The 21,255-nt window shown below is 41.3% G+C and overlaps 1 protein-coding gene across 8 annotated transcripts in view; it reads right to left on the bottom strand.

Moving 5' to 3' along the window:
• adgrl2b.1 (adhesion G protein-coupled receptor L2b, tandem duplicate 1) overlaps positions 1 to 21,255 on the bottom strand; it is an 89,245-nt gene that overhangs the window by 11,801 nt on the left and 56,189 nt on the right. For 6 of the 8 annotated variants that reach the window (XM_006786401.3, XM_035906026.2, XM_087832624.1 and 3 more), the window contains 11 exons: positions 19,831 to 19,931; positions 17,817 to 18,002; positions 15,814 to 15,852; positions 12,002 to 12,185; positions 10,297 to 10,419; positions 8,405 to 8,610; positions 7,956 to 8,129; positions 6,586 to 6,795; positions 3,941 to 4,161; positions 3,111 to 3,177; positions 893 to 984 (listed from right to left, as the gene is read on the bottom strand). In XM_006786401.3, coding sequence (XP_006786464.2) covers positions 893 to 984; positions 3,111 to 3,177; positions 3,941 to 4,161; positions 6,586 to 6,795; positions 7,956 to 8,129; positions 8,405 to 8,610; positions 10,297 to 10,419; positions 12,002 to 12,185; positions 15,814 to 15,852; positions 17,817 to 18,002; positions 19,831 to 19,931 — 1,603 coding nt within the window. The remainder of the gene's footprint in view (positions 1 to 892; positions 985 to 3,110; positions 3,178 to 3,940; positions 4,162 to 6,585; positions 6,796 to 7,955; positions 8,130 to 8,404; positions 8,611 to 10,296; positions 10,420 to 12,001; positions 12,186 to 15,813; positions 15,853 to 17,816; positions 18,003 to 19,830; positions 19,932 to 21,255) is intronic. The other 2 variants (XM_006786403.3, XM_006786406.3) reach the window with 1 other exon arrangement.

The following is a 21,255-nucleotide window of genomic DNA, read 5'->3' as shown; positions in this document are numbered from 1 at the left end:
CAGCATGTTGTCGGTGGGAGAAAAATCACAGTGAACAATGTTGAAAATGACGCCTAATTCTGCTTGCTGTCTAGTGCAGCGAAGATATTATTTCATTGTTTAACAAGTTCCTAAATTTGAGTCAGAGACCAAATTCATAGCAGATTCAAGTTGGACCATAACAGTTAATGACTACTGAGTACTTATTATAATGTGAGAAATCCAGCATCCATAAATGTGAGCTTTGTCTGTGCAAAAAAAATCCAAAAACCAGTTCAATGCCTTATCTTGGGTTTGGACCAAAATCAGAGTGAATGTCTTTGAATCAGACACCCACATAACATATGTTGGCCTGCCCTCAAACATATTGTTGAGCAAGAATCCAGGCACAGAAACGGTCAGAGGCTTTCGTCTTTTCACAACCAAATGCAGCAGACAGGAAACGAAAACACTGAGGGCCCCCCTGTTTTTGTTTTAAAACTTCAAATCTGCAAAGATCGCGGTTGAATCCGCCTTTCAAAGAAGCCTATAAACTATGCCAGCACAGGAGCAAAAAGACACAAAGGTCAGAATTGCAGTTATGAAGAAATAAAAAAAAAAAAAAGGCAATATACCCCAGCGTAGTGCAAATACAGAAATCATAAAATGAACTAAAAAGGCACCACCTACGGACTGAAATAAAATCTAAAGGGAAAATTACTGGTCTGGTCGGGTTTAAGAGAGGAGAAAATCAAATAAACGTGTAGGTCAGAAGCTGCTTTTGAAATTTCAGGAGGTAGGCAAAAGCAGTAATGGTGCATATTATTTTTCTTCCCACTCCCCCCGCTCAGCAAACACACACACACACTCTAACAGCAAGCAGCCACAGCTCAGCCTCCTTATCGACTAGAGTGACACCCCCCGCCCCCCTCACCTTATACCCCCGATCCTGGACGAGTCAGGTTTCATGGAGGTGGAATGCTTCACCATCTTGTACATGGTCACCACCAGGAAGATGACATTGACCTGTCAAAATAAACGTCACATAAGGGTTAACAGAACGCATTTATGTAGTCATGTGATTCCCGCTGTTACCACCAACGAATGGAGCCAGTGCTCCGATCCTTTACTGTCGTGCTGACCTTGTGTTTGATTTCTTTAATTTTATATATGCAAATAGAAATATTGAAATTAAAAAGTAGTCAGTGCAGAAAACAGCTCCCTTAACGTTTTACATTTTCAACCGGAATATTTTTTGAAGCTATTCTCTCGCTGGCTCTGTGGCGTGTGTCAACACAAACACACCTTTACCGAGAGGAATATGAAAATTTAATGCCTCTGTGCAGATCACAAAGTACATTGACTTTCAAAGAGGAAAAACAACTGTGAGAGGTTATCGCCTTGGTCTGCTTCACACAGCTTCGATATTCAACATCGGCTACATTCGAAATTTCTCCCTCATGTTTGTCATTACAGCTGATTCCAAACACAGAGTACAAATCCACGAAATAAGGGACGTATATCTGATGAAACAGATCTAATATAGTGCAGGCAAGAGCGCCGGGAGAGAGAAAAAAAGTTAAATCTAGTGGGGAAAGTATAGAGTTTGAATGTCATGTTTTAAAAACAAGGTTCACCGAGGCCAGGAAAAAAAACATTTAAGTGATTCAAGCCATACATCCAGAAAGGTTTCGATGCTTTCAGGATGTCTCTATCTCTAACTCTCTAAGCACTGCGGGCCCTGTAGCCACAAAACGAAAGGGAGGAGATGCACTTCAATTTGGCACGATACCACATTCAACCTTTGAAATGTACTTCTGTTAATATTCAACGAAAAACAAAAAAGAAAAAATGGATCCGGAGTCTTATCACATGAAAAACCTCTACCCTCAAAAACCTGCTCCGGGCGTGCATTTTTCAAGCGCACCCAAGCGCATCGAGCGTGAACGGCGGATAATAAAAGGCACGAGTTGGCATAAAAACGGACCCCTAATGATCGAGATGTAGTGCTCTCCAGCTTATCAAATATTTCAGTTTCAATTCTCATTCACAAATCAGCGGCAAGATCCCCGTCATTATCCCGCGTGAACGCATCCCGAGAACACAGGCGGCAACAAAAGCAGGGTCCTAAATGGAAACAAAGAGGCTGTGAGTGGAACGCAGATGGAAACCAACAACAGCGGCGTTGAGAAAGATGGAAGAAAAAGGAGTGGCTAAAAAGACAGAAAGAGGCTTTTAGATCACAGCTTAGAGTAATGCCGTGTTTTGTCTCCCAGCCACAGGGGCCGATTTACGTCTGCTTGAGTCAAGAGGCTGGAGATGCATTTAACACAGCTGTAAGTGGTGACACAGATACGATGAGACAGACAGCGAGGAATGGAGTAAAGGGGGCACTCTGCAGAAAGATGAGGGGAACGGCATGTGCCATCTAAAATTTGTACTTCCCTGCCAAATCAAGAGCATATAACAGGGGCTGCCTACACGGGGTCTGGCGTGCATCTACAGCCTATGGACAGATTTACATGCGTGTTCCTATACACGCCTATATGGATACGCGCTCTGGGTCTGCTTAGGTCATGCTGAATGCGTGCATGTGATGCGCACACGTTGTGCGTGTGTCTATGCGCATGGCGAACACCCAGCGCCGTGCATGAAATATTAAAAGGTGAAGATGGAGATGTCCGCGCTCTAGGATTGGCTGGGGATGCGTCATAATCCTCAGCAGGGCTATGAGCTGTGGTAATAGTTGTCTGGCCCACCCACTCATTACTTCCATGTTCACCACCCCATCCCCACCCCCCGCCACCATCACCCTTGTTTTCCCACTGAGCAAATGACCTTCATGCCTGAAACGATTTCTCCTCCTGATTGCAGCAGGGGAGTATTCTCTAGATGTACAGCAAGGACCAAACAGCTTCAAGTTGTTGCCGCTCACCAATTCTGATTTCAGAGGATTTCATAGCTGAGTGGACACTGATGTCCTCGTGTCAGCTATAATGGGACCACTTTCCTTTCATGCAAATTGATCTGAGAAAGCAGAGCTAAGAGGCTTGCCAGCACAGATGGAGAGAGAGAAATCTATAAACTATTCTCTGAGCTTTTCTTTCAAAGAACAAAAAGTTATCACACGCGTGCACAAATTTACAACTTACCACAATTATGAAGGTTACAGGTCCGATGAAGCTCCAGATGAAATGGTTGTCGACTCTTAACCAGCATCTATAGGGTGCAAAAGGTGGTGTTCGGTTCATTAAATCGTCACTTTGTGAAAACGAAGTTGCTTCTCATTGATCGGAGCCCAGCAGAGCCGGCTGCATGATAGGCCGCAGCAACAGAATAGAAACTCCTTTGACCGCAAAGAAGAAAACCCGACCTTAAGGGAGTGCTGGCCTCGTGCCATGAGAAGCTGCAGTGTAAAAGCCAGTGGTTACTGGACTCATGACTTCACAGTCTGCAAATGTCTACAAATGTGGGATATATGTGTGTATGTAAGAACAGTAAACATTGTAATGTAGACAGTTTAAGAATGAATTGCACCTCAGCCCACGTTTATCGCCGGGAAACAGAATGGAAAATAGAGTCTGAAAAAGGCGGTTTACTTAAATTCCATAAATTAGAGAGGACTCGCCGTTTTACAAATCATAAAGCTTGCTGCTTGGATGAAGACCAGCAGAGGAGTGCATAAACTTTTAACTGACATGGGCGGCAATTATCCACATCCACAAGACTAAAAACCCAACGAGCGAGTGCAGCTAGCCAGCACATTCATTAATGCAGCTACTTTGCTCACAGCCTCTTCTTTTAGCAATGACAGGCTGTAAATTTGCCAAGGGGGCCAGAGGTGGAATACTCTTTGTGATATTACTATCATTAGCACATACAGTACATGCTGTGTGGGTGTGTCGCAGTGGGGAGAAGGGAGGACTAAAGCTTGTGATATTTATCCCGGGAAAAAGAGCCTCTGCAAAGATCCCACACTTACGCCCGCTGAGTGCCGTAGCTTCTGTAGTCAATGGCCGCTGAGATGCCCACCACCACGGCTGGGATGAGGTACCCAGACATGTAGTAATACTTCCTGCGTGAAAACTCGCTCTCAAACACCTCGACCAGCATGAGGTACAGCTGCACGCCCTCCAAACACATCCACACGAACGCGGCCAGGAAGCAGAAGTGGAGAACTCCAGCGATGATGGAGCAGACCAGCTGATGAGAAAATACAAGCAGACGTTACGCGCAGAGGTAAAAGGACAGTGAAAGAGCTAATTTTACTAAACCCTACGCCTTGGATGAACACGCTCCCCTCCCTGCTGCTTTGGAAAGGTTTATTCATGCGGTCAGCTTTCTGCTGTCTGGGCTGAGAGGAATTTAGAGTGTCATAACACCAATCAAAGCAACCATAATAAATGTGTAATTCTATACTACAAAACAACACTGCTGACCCGGATGACCTTACCCTGTGGAACCCCCTGATGGTGACCTTACCTTGTGCTTTTGCCAGCACTTTCCACACACCCTCCATGTTTTTATCATTATTTTTCTATACTGAAAATAAAAGTCAAAAGATAAATAAATAGAAAGATTTTTTTCTCTTTTTCATTATTACCAAAAATGACTTGTCTATAGTATTTAACACAAATCTGTATGTTTTTGCTTTAGAAGGGTGGTTAGTTTAAGTTAGTCTAGTTATTTATTTTTGTTAAGACAGGGCTAGATGTTTGCAGATGTATGCTAGCAGATTTTTGCATCTTTTAGCTGAAAATGTTTGGTTTTTAGCTCACAGCTTTATTGTTGTCATTTGTGGGATCAGAAATGTGCCTTAGTAAGGCCAAATACATGCTGCACACTCCTATAAATGATGAAGTGACGCTTTTAGCAGCTTAATAACACTTTCACTGGGAGTCAGTGGAGACCAAACCAGAGCTAAAAGCATAGCAATGATTGATAATTATTACCTTTATCTTTAGATGGATGTTAACTGATGCAAAGATTAAGCTTTTTAACATGTTTTGAGATACACATTTCGGTCAAAGTTTGAAATTAAGAAGCTACATAGTCAGTGAGTAAAGATGTCTTTTAGTCTTTTTATATAAAAAATATCTAGCAACAAATCAGCTTCATAAATATCAGAATCAGATGTTTGGAGGTACTTTCATTTTTCTATCGATCAAATAGTTCAAACACTCATTTTTCACACTTTATTAGAATTTAAAAATCTGCATCTTCCTCCTATAAATGTAACAGATTCCACAGATCTCAAGGTATCCGTTGAGGTTTCTCGCATGATGTCACGTGCACATTTCTCAAGAGTGTAACATGTGTGGTTGCTGGCTGTCAGGTGAAATCGATCACAAAGAGGATGCCGCACCAAAAATCTCCTTGTGTTAGCTGAGGTATGACTTTTGCTTTGAAGGCAAACGTTCTCCATTTCAAGTTTGTGTCGAGCTTCTTCCAAGTCTCACTGCTGCTCAGCTTTTAGTTAATGAGTGTTTGCAGACAAGTTGGCATCTCCCATGAAAACTACAGGCAACCGCAGCAATGTGAGACCAGAGCAAACACCGACCAGGAGAGAAATATAACCTTTTTTCCCCCCAAGCAACCAGTTTCTTTATTCCCCTTTTAAGCTAGTAAACAAAACAGAAATCTTTTTTTAAATAAATCTAAATACTTCTGAGATAGGTGAGTGTGAGAGAGAGAGATTAAGCTTTACCTGACTGTGGACCTGATTCAGTGTAAATCTGCAGGCCAACTGCAGCCAGCCAAGTCAAACCGCTCCTCACTCATGAAAGCAGATTTTTCAGGTGCAAACTTGGTTTAAATTGAATATTCTGGAGGAATCTTACAGCAGACTAAATTTTTACATCCTCTTAAAATGATATGAAGAGTTATGTTCCAAAACCCAAACCTTAAAATTATAAAATGATTAAATAATTCCTAAACAAAGCCTTTTATTTACCCAAAAGCTTTTATATTTATATTTTTGGGTTTAAGCCCTTTAACCTCTTGTGTTAGTTTTGCTCTCAACGCAAAGGAAGGCAAAGTTTCAACAACCAGTTTCCTCACAGCCGGGGGCAGGTCATTAACCAGCCTCCAGGCCTGTGTAACTGGATCTTTAGCAACCGACTTTCCCAGTGACTGTCAGCAGCGTCCATTAACCACTCGCCAATAAGTTGCGAATACACATTTTTGCCTCACGCTCGGTGTTTCCCAGATGGCCCCGGACTGTTCTCTAGAAACTGGGGGACACTGTCACCATGATTGTCACATGTCCAAAGTGTTGCAAAAGTTAACATCCCATTGTTAGCAGTTACATGTTTGCAAAACCTCAACAAAAACATAAATAATTTCAGACATCTGTGATTAAATTACAGGAAGAATATTTGATTTCAAATAAATATGTTGCTGCCATAAAACTCCTGCTTTTAATATCTGCATTAAATTCTACCACTGGCAGACTCCTAATAGAAATATGATATTTTAATCTAATGTGGATTTTTTTTTTTTTTGGTTTGCCACTTCAAAGGAAAACTGAAGGGAAAATTCAGGTGTATAAAAGGTTAATTACAGCAGATGAGACTATTAATCAGTAGTGTGAAATTAAAACCTTCTGCAGAGTCACTTCCACGGTACCTTTGGTTCTGTCATGTTGATGCCCACAAGAAAGAGAAGCTCGCCGATGAACAGGTTGAGGCACAGGTTTTTGTGAATGGTGTTGCGGTCACTCTGCAGACCTCTGAAGAAGCAGAAGGTGAAGAGGCTGATGGCTAGGCAGACCAGAGACACAGCAATGCCCATCCTGGTGATGACGGTGAGGAGAACCTCGTGCACGCTCCCGTCCCTCTGCAGACAAATAGAGAAAGCACGGACTGACTTTGCACCTCTCATTATAATGGGCAGCGTTTGAGCACGTAATGAGTGAAGCTGTGCTGGCCTAATGGGGACACACACGCACCCTGTATGTTGTCACTGAATCGAAATCTCTGGCGTGTTTAATCCTCGCTTATTACTGGGAAAGTCGCATCACCTTGCTGATATTAATGATTAGAGCCTCCACAACATGTTTTGGTATTCATATGACAACTTGACTGATTAAAACCACGCAACTATCCTTTAATCTCATTAGAGCTCATGAAGTTTCACGAGAAAGTGTCGCAGAAAGTGACATCAACAGAAAAATGCCACAAAAAGAGCTGTGAACATGTGGCATCCGCGTTCTCGCTTTGCGGTTGAATCACGCTGCGTTTCAGGAGGTCCAAAACTGAGCGTATTTCAAGACGGCCACCTGGCAAAAGTGAAAATAGCAGACACGAACATAAAAAAAATATCACTCAAGGACATGGTGGCCTCAAAGTGAGCCAATTCCTCCTGTGATATTTGTAATTTTATTGAGGGCAGGAGTTACAGTTGAGGTGATGTGTAGGGGATTGGTGGGGCTAAGCCTAGCCTCAGGGCTCTGGTTTCAAGCTGTGGTTAAGGTTGAGGTTAAGACAGATGACAGGCATAGAGTTCATGAGTTGGGACGTATTATTAGACAAACCACAAACTTATCCTCTACATTTATTACTGGCTAGGTCCTCGCTGCACATGCTATTTATCATGTAATTGGATTGTAATTGCATTTCACAATTTCCCAACACCACTTCAAGAGGGGTGGAGACACAAGTTAAAGCTGAAGTTATGTTGTTTCCCATGATTCTCTGAGACATATGCACAGAGGGATATTAGACATGGATCACAGGTAGAACATAATTACTTCTGATAATGGTATGGCACTTCCTGACACAAACTCGCACTTTTAAAGCGACAGCCCCTGCTGCCTTTTCTCCACTTCTCCCTTTCTTCCCTGCCCTTACCTTCTCCTCCAGCTATAATCTAATTATCTCCACTGAAATGCCATTCTTGTTCTTGCCGCGTGTGCACAAATCTTTAAGTGAGCCGGAAGAACGAGTAATTGAGACAGAAAAATAGCTTGAGCGAGCCACAAGGCGAGGGCCACTTACCACATTTCCCCGATGAGCCATGAGGATGGCAAAGTTGGTCAAGTGACTGCACGAGCAAGTGGTGTGGCTCTTATTGGTTTCCAGCAGTTTACAACCCTGAGTGGACCAGTATCCCATCATGCTCCTCTCTGAGTAATTCCAGAAGGAACAGTTGGGATTGTAATAATGTTCTTTCTGCAAAACACAAAAGCAGAGAGGGGGAAAAAAATGAAACATTTATGAATATGCGCAGTTAAAGCACGTCAGTCATGTGTTTACTTCTCCTTTTTTTTTTCTCGATTTTAAAAAAATGTAATCAATTATTTGTGAAGGAGAAAGATCAAAATGGTGCTAATCATCACTAACGGCACACGGTTTCTCCTTTGCTGTAAAAGGTATCACAGTCTATCCTGTTTTTTGACAGCCTGGCTCTATAGTGTGGTCAGGGTAAATCTCCGAGGGAGGCTTACATCCAGGTGCTCCAGTGTGAAGATCACGGGGTCTGCCACAAACACACGGCTCGACTCCTTTGTAATAGAGGCTGACAGGATGTGGGAGTTGACAGTGAGAGAGAGGTTGTGTTTGTTCAGGTCTCCCATTCCCCGCAATGTGGCATTTTCTGTGCTGAGGAACTGACCCAGGTGCTTGTAGAGTACAAATACCAGCTTGGCTACACCTATGGCAAACAATAAGAAGTACAGCGTTAGACATAATTTACAGTTATCTACCAAACAGTAATAATTCACTCCCCCAAAATAACACGGCTCACTGCATTTTATATAAGATATATAGATTGTTAAAACTGGTGCCTCTGCCAATGAACACACAGGATGTCGAGCCAGTCAGACAGATGAGGTGTACAACTCATCTGCCTGACTGTTGCAAAGTGCACTATGCTTTACTCATTACAGTGAGAATTGAGATTAATTTTAAAATATGAAACATCTGATCCATGTTCTTCATGTTTTTAAAACTATTTTTAATGGCAACCTTAAGACTCTTTATTGCAAAATGATGTGCTTTCGCTGCGTTGCTCCAGCAACATCATAATTAATGTCCATTGTTGCCTCTAACCGACCATGTCACTGGGAAAAGATAAGAGATTAAAAGCCAGGTGCACGTGGGAGACATTTGCCTTTGGGGCTTTTTGACCAAAACCATGATCTTTATCGAGACCAGGTAGTTTGGTTCAGCCTAACAATACTCCAACTGAAAGCCTCAACATTATTGCAAAAATCAAACAAAGACTAAAACTAATGAGCAGTGAGTTATGGTTATGCATAGAACAAGCCTCCAATCTCCTGGGTGAAAGTCCTCTATTTAGTATTCCACTTCACCAGAAACTTCTGAAACATTTTTAGCAGAAGTTCTGTTTTCTGCAAAAGTGATCGTTACACTTTTTTTCCCCTTCCCCGAAATATCAAAATGTTAAGATTAGATCACTAATCTCAGATCTGCGTGTGTGTTTGTTTGTTCACAAACTCCTCCTAAGATCATCAGGAACATCTTAGGCCCCTGTAAGTCTTTTACGTAGTCACTGGTTCTTATCTATATCAGATATTATGATGTTATCATGCTTCCAAGCAACCACCGAGCAACAGGTTTTTTTTTTAAGCCTTTATGCACCGTTAAAACCTTATGAAAGCATCTGATAGTTTTCATTTCAGGACAATAACATCTAATTTATGTCCACAAAACCTGAATTATACATGAATAGCAAATAGCTAAAATGCCCAGTGTTTAAGCTTTTAGCATTTATTGTGACTGGACAGCGGAAGTAAGACACACAGTAAAAAACCCTTGGGACAGATTTGAACCCAGGCATCTGCATGAGCCTTGCAGCACACAAGTCAACCGCTCAACCCAGTAAGCTAAACCAGCAGTCCTAGATGACACATATAATTAAAAAAAAAAAAAAAAAAAAAAAAAAAAAAAAAAAAAACCCTTTGAAAACAAACAGGTCAAGCAATACTTCAGCATAGACATGCACAAACACATGAAACCTAAACAACGGTTGTTTTTGTTGACCCATATCCAAGGAGCATTGCCTTTTAGCATCGCTAATTCGTTCCAGGATTTATGCTAAGCTAAGCTAATAACCTCCTGATTATATTACCCCATACAGTGCAGCGTATGAGACTCACATTGTAACTCCCGGCAAAAAATAAATAAATCAATGAGCATATTTCACAAATGTCTTACTAATCCGATTCAGAATGCCTTAGCACGTAAAATCACTTTAAGGTATTATCCCAACTTAATTACCCAAATGAAAACAACTATTATAATTAGGACATGGTTATGAACTACCATCGAACCATCTGATCAGCTAGGTGTTTCTTCTGCGGTGACGTTCTCTCACCGTTTTTGCTGTTGACTTTCACCGTGTTGGAAGACAGCTGAAGAGTCATTCCGCTCTTGCTCGTCTGTGGAAATCTGAAGTCTTGCACCTGCCCGTCGGTGCTTAGCACACACACCTCCAACACTGAGAGATGGCCGAGGTAAAAGGGAAAGCGACAGAGAGATTGAGAGAGGAGGAGATGTATTACTCATAGGCAACACTTGAGAAGCATTACATGGTGTTTAATAGAACTCTATCGCTCAGGCCCAGTGGGGTATGTGTAAAGACTCGAGGTTCATTGTACCAGTAACAGAATCCAGTCTTATTGGCAAAACCCCGTCGAGTGTCATTTACTTAAAAAACCATGTCACTAAGCTGTTGGCTGGCATTGTGAAAGCCTTGGAGGCAGGAGCAGAAGAAAAAATAACAACAAGGGCAACGATAGAAGATGAGCAAATTCAAGCACGCAGCCTACTGCGGCATGAATGTCAAATATTCATAGGATCAAAAATATCATTGAGCTTTTACTTTACTTTTTCTTTCCCCTGTGGGTTCAGATAACTCTGGGCCTCGACGAGCAAATCTCTGAAAATCCTCCAAATTCCTGCAGCCCCTCTCTCTGGTATGCCAGCTGCCGGGTGGTGCTCCCTTTGATGTGTGAAATTATTAAAGGGTCAGGAGGACACACGTATCAGCACACTCCCTCCCATCAGAAACGGCCTCACTTCCTCAGATAGGTGGCTTCTGACAGACGGAGATGAGGAATTGTTCTCTAGCTGCTCCCCCCACCACCACTACCACCCATCATCTACCTTTTAGCTCCCTCTTTCCCTTTTTTCCCCTCGCCCTGCCCTTGATACTCGCCCGGAGATGCCATTTGAGCTTCGAGGAAACTGCTAATTAGAATCAACAATCATTTTCGGCTTTTTTCGACTCTTTTAAGAGAGGTCAGGTAGGCTGTTCTCTGAGGTTTTGTCATATTTAGTTATGTTTCTTCACTGGAGCATTATCTATATTGTGCAGATAAGCAAGCACTTGACAAGCTCATAAAAACTGTCTGAATGCGGTGATTAAATGGCTAATGTGAAACATATTACACAATGTGTTAATCAGTGCTTTTGGTAAAGACAGAGCAACTAGTCCTTATCAGTTTGGCTAACTATTTATTAATGGGAAAGGCTTAGAGGGAACAGATAGAGTGCCATGTGAATGGAGCAGTGCCATTCAATTGGTTTCTTTGTTTCCCCCCCAAGAGGTCTGGACAGTTCATCTGGCAGCACCCATTCAATGAGGTGACTTTACAATGCGAGAAAAAGATTAAAAATCAATGAGGTATAAGACAAAAAGGGTAAGTGGAGGACCATAACCATAGAAACAAAGAGATGCGAGTAGAAATATGACAGTTCACTGCACAAAGCTGACTTATATGAATGAGATCATGTTGATAATAAAGTGCCTGCCTTTGAGGGCAAATTAGCTTTTTTCCCCTTTTTTTTGAGTCAAATCTTTTCTTATGACGTCAGTGAAACGAGATGAGATGTGGCTATTTTCAAAATGATGCTCTTCTTAAAGAATAGCTGCCTGAATGTGAGACAATTTTTACCGCTGTGTTTAAAACTATCTCCCTGAGACTGGAAAAAAAGAAAAAAGAAAAGCCATCAACATCACAGACTGTGAATGATGGATGTGCACATGTGGTTTTCTCAGTTACTGGAGAGGAACTTACGGATATTCTCTGCGGGAACTTTCACGATGGCGGGCTCAATCAGGTTTTCCGCGAGGACAAACGCCCCTTCCTCCAGGGTATCCAGCAGCATCGTGGCGGCGTGCGTTTGTTCCGTGGAATTCATGTCTTTCCAGGATTTTAGAGCTTCCGGCCTCAAGAGGTTGTCAACAGTGTCCACAATTGCCTGTATCCATGGAGACAAGACAAATTTGTCAGCTTGCACTCCCTCCACCCCCAAATCATAACTTGAGTTTAATGACAAAGAGCAGGGACTGGAAAACAAATAATAATAATTATTATTAAAAAAAGATAACAAAAGCAAAATCATTCCAACTGAAGACATGAAGGTCAGAGAAAGCCATGGGTAGCCAAAATAATAATGACGATGGAATATTTAGTGTGTATTATTTAATATTCTGTTTAAAAAGAATAAAGCTAATCTGGGGAAGTCTCTCGTGGGCCAGAATCTTTATTGAATGTTAATGCAAACATCCTTGAGGGTAAAAAGAAATACAAACCAAATGTTTTGGGGTTTTGTTCCCCCTTCATTGAATGCTGCATTTGCACTTCCTGCTTTAAGCAGCTATTTTTCAAAAAACAAACCAAAAAAAAAAGAAAAGAAAGAGCAATCGTATCCATGGACAATACTCTTATTTCCATAACAGGATCTGACCATAATGACTTGGATACAATTTTCCTCGAGGAAAGAGGGCATTATCGTGAAATCCGTGTTCGGCGTAGTAGTGCAAGTGAAAACAGCAGAGAAAGGGGAGGGTGGTGGGATTTCTGCTTGTTTTAAATGGCAATCCTTTCATTTCCTGCTTTCTGATAAGCAGCATGCGAGCAAAACATTCCACAAAACACAAAAAGTATCATATGTTGATAAAACAAGAGTTTCCTTTGACCCTGGCAGGGTGAGTTCATGACTCCTGGCTGGCACAATTAAGAAACAACATCATTAACTTTCTTAACCCCCCTCGGAAAAAAAGACAGACATTTGTACACAGATCTAGACGAGCCCTGGGTGTGATAAATCAGAGTGACAATTTAACCATAGGTGCCATTACCCACAGCAAGACCCACCACAATAACGGTAATTAACCAAAACAAGCCCTTGCTCACTGTACCAATTAGTCACAGCTGTGATTATCCAAAACACTAATTGACCAAGGACAGGATTATCCATTTGCTTGGAATAACAAGAAAAGGAATCAACCAAAGTCTGAACCAATATATGATTAACCGCAACGTTTTAACCACCGAGCTGATGTTAACCGCAGCAGTGATGGCTGCATCCAGACAGAGTGCTCAGCATGTCTTTATATCTTGGGTCCAAGCACAAAAAAATCAATCTCTGTGGCCCTAACCTTGCAGGCAACTGTGACTATGACAGGAGTTAAGTGTGTGTGTGGTGTCTGTGTGTGTGTGTGTGTGTGTGTCTGTGTGTGTGAGAGAGAGAGGGAGAGTGAGCAAGAGAGAGAGAAGTGGCGATTATGGGGTTGGAGCCATTACAACCAGACAGACACTAAATGGTCTTCTCCCGCCCCCTGGTAAGCCATCCTCAAAGGACCCATGAAATCCAAAAGAAGGGGGGGAAAAAAGTCTGTCTCCAATTTGTGTAGCACAGAAAGAATCTGTCTTCTGATTTAATTCATGCCTGGGTGGTGGTCAATTTACAAATCACAAGAGTGCAACCACCAGGGGAGCCCCTGTGGCTGCCCATATCAGCTGCTCTGACTTAAACAGCAATGGACGATGATCAGTGACACTGAAAAATAAAATAACAGCCACATTAGCTTTAAGCTAATTGCTAATGCCAGGATGCCAATGTGCTCAATATGGCAATGTTAGGTTCTGGATATTTAGGAGTTAGTTGTAGGTTCCTCATCTTTCTGTGCTTGTGCACAGAGCTCAGACTTTTGTTTTAAGATATTTAATGAAAAACCAGATACATAACTTATAACAGTGCAGCTGATTCAATGCCCCAGGGCCCAGAAGGTAGAAGGGACCAGTCAACATCACTATCAAATAGCCCACCCCCCCGGCTTTACACAGCATGCACATATTCACTGTGTTTAGATAAAGGTGGACAGATGTTGCAATATATTGCTTTTATTTCCTGCCCTTCCTCTTTTGTCATTTGTGGAAAATGCTTGCAAACCTCTTGACGTCAACTGTGAAACAATTTGTTTGGCAGAAAGTGTCTTACAGAATAGTTTGTCAGCACAGCCCAGGTGACGACATGGTGGTAAGGGCCGAAAGAAAAATCTGTACGGGGCCAAACATGGTCAGAAGTGTCTGTGACACAATAATGGAAAAAAACAAAATGCTTTGAAATCCAGCATTTATACAGCATGTTGCTCAATTAAATAGTAAATTCTTGTATAAAAGGCTTTTCTACTCTACTTGAGCCCTCAAACTGCTTTATACACAATGCCTCATTCGCCCATTAACACAAGCACTTTTTTCTACACTCAGGTGCTTTCTATCCAACGTTCGCACATATTCATACTTCAATGAATGCAACAACTTGAGGTTCAGTATCTTGCCCGAGGATACTTTGGCATGCAGACAGGAGATTGGAGCAACCAGATTTCTAAACTCAGATTTCAGGAATTGGGACGACTTAGCGCATTCCAGAAAAAGTGGGAAAAAAAACAAAACAAACTAAAACAACAACAACAACAACAACAGGTGATTCAAGTACCACTAGCAACACAATATAACACTTTTTTTATGTTTAAAAACACCGCTGCAGCAGATTCATGGACAGAGCCTGGTCTGCAACTGGCTTGTTCAGTAAGTCATAAATACACAACAGTGGCAGTGCTGATTAAAGGTTTTACTACTTAACTCTGGGAGGCTGGGGCTGCTTTAACTTAGCAGGGTATTCGAGTATATGGGGAGAACAGACCATAATAATGCATACTTTCAAGCTGCAGTGCTAAATGTAAACCAAATACAGGCAGGAGGTGTATGGGAGGAACTGCATAAGGAGAGGCCCATCTTTACAAACCATTGTACTTCCGGCAAAGCTAGAGTCTGGGATACAACCGCTGGGCACCATGAATATTTGTGTCAATCCACCACTGACACAAAATCTAAACACCATGCAGTGCATCTTCTTCCATGTGTCTACATCACGGCCTTGTCTTCCAGCAGACCCAAGCCCGGGAAAATAAACAGTACTGCACTCCACTAAGTAAAATGTCTGGTGGACAGCCTGCAAAGATCAGACTGGAACACAAACATATTTAATGGGGTTGGAAATTAATCCCACAGATAAATCAAAAAGGGGCCAAGAGGTTTTTTAAAAAAAAATTATTATTATTATTATTTGCAATGGCGACAGTAGAATTTGTACAATATAAGCAAGTGAAAATTGAGCACATTGCCACTTTGATCACACTTCTGCCTGACAGGGAGGTGCAATTACAACCGTGGGAAGGCAATTATTCACACGACGTGTAAAGAGCCGACAACAGAAGAGATGGAGGGAGGCAAAAAAAAAAGAGTGGCGGAGGCAGAGGAGGACGAGAGGCAGAGGAGGAGGAGAAAGTAAAAAAAAAAAAAAAACGAAGGGAAGATTTACGAGTGAAGAAGAATATGGATGGCGGCATCCTCAGATGGACAGAATGACAGGGCAGCAGACAGTCGAATCTGAGGAAGTGGCCGCATTTTGTACAAACACATCAGCAGGCACACGCTGTAACAAAATAATCAAAGACATAAAGACAGACAGTGCGGCATGCTGCAAGTCAGACGTTAGGGATCAGGGTGAAAAAGGAATGCAGAAAGCCTGGCAGTTATACCTTCATGTACGCTCTGCATGTCTTCTCCCTTTTTTGAAGCTTTTCCACACAACCAGACGATCAAGTGCAAGAAACGGATTGAAGAAAGAGGAGGTAAGAAAACAGGAAGCATTAAATCATGCCACTTACCATCAATTACAGAGTTAATGAAAAGAAGAAAAGGCACAGGTCTATTAACTATAACCCAAAGAGTAATAAGTGCTTTTCAGGGGAGCTGTGTTTGAATACTAAGTATAAATTTGGATCAAGTCAAAGTGAGGGGAGAGAGACGAGAAACGCAAAGCAGCAGTGAGGAAAAAACGCTGAGACCAGATTCTGAAGCTTCCCCATTAGTGACGCTTTAAAATACATTCGGAAGACAAACAATGTGGGATGAGGTCATTTGTATTTCTTGTCATGGAGAAAATAATACAGCGCTAGCTCTCTTTAAAACCCCTTTGTTAGGCTCTTGGCTTTAAATAGGTTGGTGTCTCTTTCTAATTGAGTCAAACCAGAGAAACTCACATATCGTTGCATCAGAATTTGGAAACAAAGAGATAAAAATGTTCCTTGTGTCCAAATTACAACCATAAAAAAAAAAAAAAAAAAGCACACACAGGAAACCAGAAATGGTTCTTCAACGCAGTCCAGATTGCGCCCGTGGACGCCGCCATTTACTTGTTTATTTGGAGGAAATGGCTGTGTGAAGCCGAAAGCACCACGTTCTGTTTTTGTTGGGGGGGGGGGGGTTCTCAGTTCAGATTTTTTGACTGCAAATCATGTATATCAATACATTTCTTCTAAACACTTTCAAACCCATGTGTGTAGGCTCAGATGTTCAGGCTTCTTTTTTTTTTTCCTTCTTTTACTGGCATCCATTGGTGTCTATTTATTCCAGTATGGCATGGAAATCATTTGGCAGACAGGTTTCAGTCTGCCTTCTGCATTAACCTGATTTCTTTAATCATAAGAAAGCCAGATTCTATAAATCAGGGCAAGGAATTTAAAAAAAGATCTTGATTTTGAGTTTTCTTGGTCTTGCAAATACATGTGTGCATGGCTGAAGTGCTCAGACGGGGGGGAAACTGTTGGTGGAGAAGCGCAACGAGATCAAAGGAAGGATAACTAAATTATTATATTCACAATTCCAAGCAGGCTGTTTAAAGAGTGACTTTAAAATCAGGCACGGTAGTAGTATTTCTCTGTCAGATTCACCCCTGGTGTGCTCGAGAGTGAAAGTGTGTTTCATTGCAGCTGCAGAACTGCAGGTACAAACAACAGCTCTATGACAGGACGTCACAGTTTTTAAGTAGTTTTAAGTTGAATGTTGTTGTTGTTGCCTTTGAATTGTTCCAATCACCGCAACAATATTGGCATTGCAGTAAGAAACCTGTTAGCTCTTATCTTCAAATAATAGCGGTGCAGCTGTCTGAACACATGGGCGCAAACAATGGGCGTCATTTTTGGTTGTTTTGTTTTTTTTGTTCAAAATCACTTTGTTTACACAGCAACTGCTCCAAAGTCTGAATAACAATGTAATTTTTCAAAACTGTCACTCAAATCGCCACGGGACTGCCAGCAGCAACGAGATGTAGTTTTGTCTCAGACCTGCTTTCTTTCCACTGAGCACCTGCATGAGCTCCAGGAGGGGGCACCTCCACACTTGTCAGCAATGAAGAGTTATTCTTTGTGCTGGTTGGGGGCTCGTGGCCATTAGCTCCTTAAAGGTGGAGTTGCCAGGTGAGCCTGTGTTTTCCAACGCTGGTAATTACCAAGGAACTCTAGAGGAATGAGCTTCCCCCGCAGGGTTAGACCTGCCTCCCTAGCCCCCTCACCTCAGACTGCGCGTGTTTGGATGATGCATGCGTGCATGTAAGAAAAGAGCCAAGCGGCTTGTGTGCATCTGTGTGTGTGTTTTGCTAATGAATGTCCTGAGTCATGCTGACACAGAACCGGGGCAAAACAGGGACAACGTTTAACGAGAGGTCAGAAAAGGAAAAGGCCAGGGAGGATTTTCACAGCACCTTGTTGAAGCTGCGTCCAGCTGAGTCCTTCTCGTTGGGCTTGAGCTCCTGCAGCTGAGCATCGAGGATGTCCACGAGCTGCTCCATCAGGCGCACCGAGGAGCTGACGTCGCCGGCAAACACCGGGCCCTGTGTGTGACGTGCCAGCTCATTGGCTAAATTTGCAGCATTTTCGCCGCTTCGGATCTAAAAAAAACAACCACGGGGAGAAACATGGGGGTGTCAGTGAAGTGTCAGTGATGCAGCGCTCAGATCAGAGTCATGCAATATGAACCTGGACTAATATCTCTCACACACATCTGAAAATTCACAGCAAGTCTAGAAGGAATTTGTCTTTGTGTGCAGACGGAATGCACTCATGGTGACTGTATGATTAACCAAGGACATTATAACATAACTATGTCTTGTTAAATGCACAGCAGTACTCTCTCCAAACAGAGAATCACTACAATACTGTGTACATATTTTATATAAAGTGTTCAACGTGTCTTTTGCCACAAACGAATCAATTTTTTGCACTAAAATGCGGCAACAACGACATCAATCAAATGTGACTTTGAAGTGCCGCCGCCAATTAAACTTCAAATAGAGGAAGCTAATGCAAAACCAACATACCATTAATCCTTGAGCCATTCAGCCTCCAAAATATAATTCAGGGCTATCAGAAGTATCTTGTAGCTACATTACAATATCTCCCCACTTACTAAAAAGTACTACAGTGGTGTCAACAGACCAGAAGCATTGCAGCTCTAAGGCCCACCATCGCTGGCAATTATATCTTAATAAAATCTAACATCAGGACTTATATAGCCAATTCAGCCAATTAAATGCTGTTCATATTAGTTTCACTTTTTAATGAGCAAATATGCAAAGCTTAGAACAGATAACTAAAGCTCCTGCTTATTATATGTCATAGCAAGGCTAGCAGTGTGTATAATTGCCTGAGAGTAATGGAGTTGTGTGAGTTTTTTGACTTGGCAACAGTGCGTAAGATGAAAAATGTTTTGTTGGGGTTTTTTTTTTTTTTTTTTTTTCTATCTCTGTGCATTACTTTGAGGGAAAATACTGTTAACTGAATGCTTCTAAAAATATACAAAAACATGTTGCATTAAAACTTGAATGATGAAAATTCTGGAAGAAGCAGAAACTGTAAGTGTTGCTAACTTTTGTCCAAACACGGGATTCGGACCTCACTTTCCCAGCTGAAATTCCTCTTTTCTTCCTTTTTAAAGCCTATTACACCTCTGCATTTGACTTCTATTTGTAACTGCTTAGTATTCCTCACCCAATGAGGTCTCCAAAGACTCCACACAGATGAGGAACACGAGTCTAGCTCCCTCTCTAAACTGGAGTATGCTGAAAGGTAATTATGGATTTTAGTCCAGTGATGCCGAAAACATATTGCATACCCCAATTTTAATGCAGTGTGCATACTTTCTCTAATACACGTCATTTTGCTGTGTTTCTAGCGTAAAAACAAAGCGTATCCAACACTTTTTCACTTACTACTGTTTTTTTGTTTTTGATTTTTTTTAAACACACAGCTGTTCATTAGCCAAGATGTCTTTCAACAATAGACTGAAACCCTGCCTGAACCTGCAGGATTCTGTAGGTGTTTTTGTTTTTTCAAGAGAAACAATCTCTTCTTCAGGGTTTGCTATGTTTTACATTCCTGTGCATCTAAGCAACTGTTATCTGCACATCTACATTACATTTCTACCTGCATGACATCAAAGCATAAATGTCACCGCAGAAAGAAACCATGGCTCTTTGATTCTCACTAACAGACTGCAGTTCTTGGCATTTACTCCTGATGCTTTAGCTCATTTCTTTCTGCTGCCAAACAGCATTTTAGTTACCCTTGAAAGTTTCGTGTACACTTGAAAAGTTCTGTGCTGGAAAAATAAACCATGCTAGGGAACGAGGTCAGAAATTACCACTGTATGTTGGATCGCAGCCATGTTACGTGGTTGTTTGCTGCTATATTTTTGTGATCGACAAATTCTCCTTTTACCTTTTGTGCCACTTGAGTCACCCAGTGGGAGGTGCAGTTGCTGAGGTCTGGCCCTTTGGAGCACCATGTCCCTGCCATGGTGCAGAGGAAAGAAGCGATGCCTGCAGTACCACAGAATAAAAACAACAGTTGGAGGGGAGCCAGAATTTTGCTCAGATACAGTTTCTCCTGCTTATCCTTCATTCATGCAGACTCTTCACCCGGAACAAAGATTTCTAAATGATTGAAAACCTAAAAGCTTTGTAGACTGTCTGTATGACAAAAAAGTACAGAAAGGACACTAAAAGACTATTAGAGTTCTTCAAAGCTTGGGGGAAAATACACAGAAAAAAAGAAAAGGTGGACGCAGTGGATTGTTATTGATCGTGAACAAATATTTTAAAGACCTCTTGCTATGCATGTACAAATAAAACATGAATCCTCCAGATAACATGCAGCTTGACTAGTAAAAGCTAAATCTTTTTCCTTTCTCAATATCGTCTCCTTTCCCACTTTGTTTTGAGTCTTTTCAGTTGCCAATCTTTGCAACGGGATGTTTAGATGGATTTTGTGAGATTACGGCAGATGATCACCTGCAAAATTAATGGCCAAGTTTCTTCATTTGTAGGAGGATTTTTAATCTGGCTATCTAATAGAAGCAGTCCAACATCTTTTTTACTTTTACTTTTGCTCTGTTACAGATTGGTTTTTTCCCCCCTCTGTGTGATTTCCTTTCAAGGAGAAATGGGCTTCAAAATTACAGTAACTAGGTACATTTCGAAATCTTATTTTTGTCAAAAAGGCTCAAATCATGCTGTAATACATTTTTAGACTGACATGTCCATTTTATGAAGTTTTACAAAAGAAAGAAAAAAAAAGACGAGTAAACCAAGATGGAAGCAAGACCTAAATAAGTACAGCTAAATAACTCTGCAATTTTAACATGTTTAATTGGGAGCTTTGCTTTTTTTGCTAAACTGTGATTTGTGATCATTCTGAGGTTTGGTTTATACCTGATTGTTAGTGGCACTAATTATTTGGCACTAACCTCCTAGAGAGTAAGGACTAATTAAGGCAATTCAAAGCAGTTGGAATAAGACGTAAAATAAACATTTATGAATTAGTGTTTCAACAGAAACAGTATTTTTGTAAGCTGTAAACTTTTGTAAATTGTCAGAGAAATGTATATTTTAATATATGAAAATATTGTGTATTCTTCCTGTGCCATTGTTTTAATTAACCATTTAAATAAATATTTTCACATTTGTGTTCAAATATCTTTTTGTCTTCATGGTGAATGTTAGACACCATTAATGTCAAAATGTAATTGTTAATACATATCTTTAGACCTGTCATAAAAATAGACCTAAACCCTAGAAACAATTACTTTAGCTTAGCTTAAACTCGGACAAATTGATAGGCAGAAAAAAAGCTAGCTTAAAATTA

The sequence above is a fragment of the Neolamprologus brichardi genome, chromosome 18 (genome assembly GCF_056152115.1).
Source record: "Neolamprologus brichardi isolate AB-2024 chromosome 18, ASM5615211v1, whole genome shotgun sequence".
NCBI classification, from domain to species: domain Eukaryota; kingdom Metazoa; phylum Chordata; class Actinopteri; order Cichliformes; family Cichlidae; genus Neolamprologus; species Neolamprologus brichardi.
The sequence above is the reverse complement of the archived record's forward strand: the minus strand, read 5'-3'. Positions and strand labels throughout refer to the sequence as shown.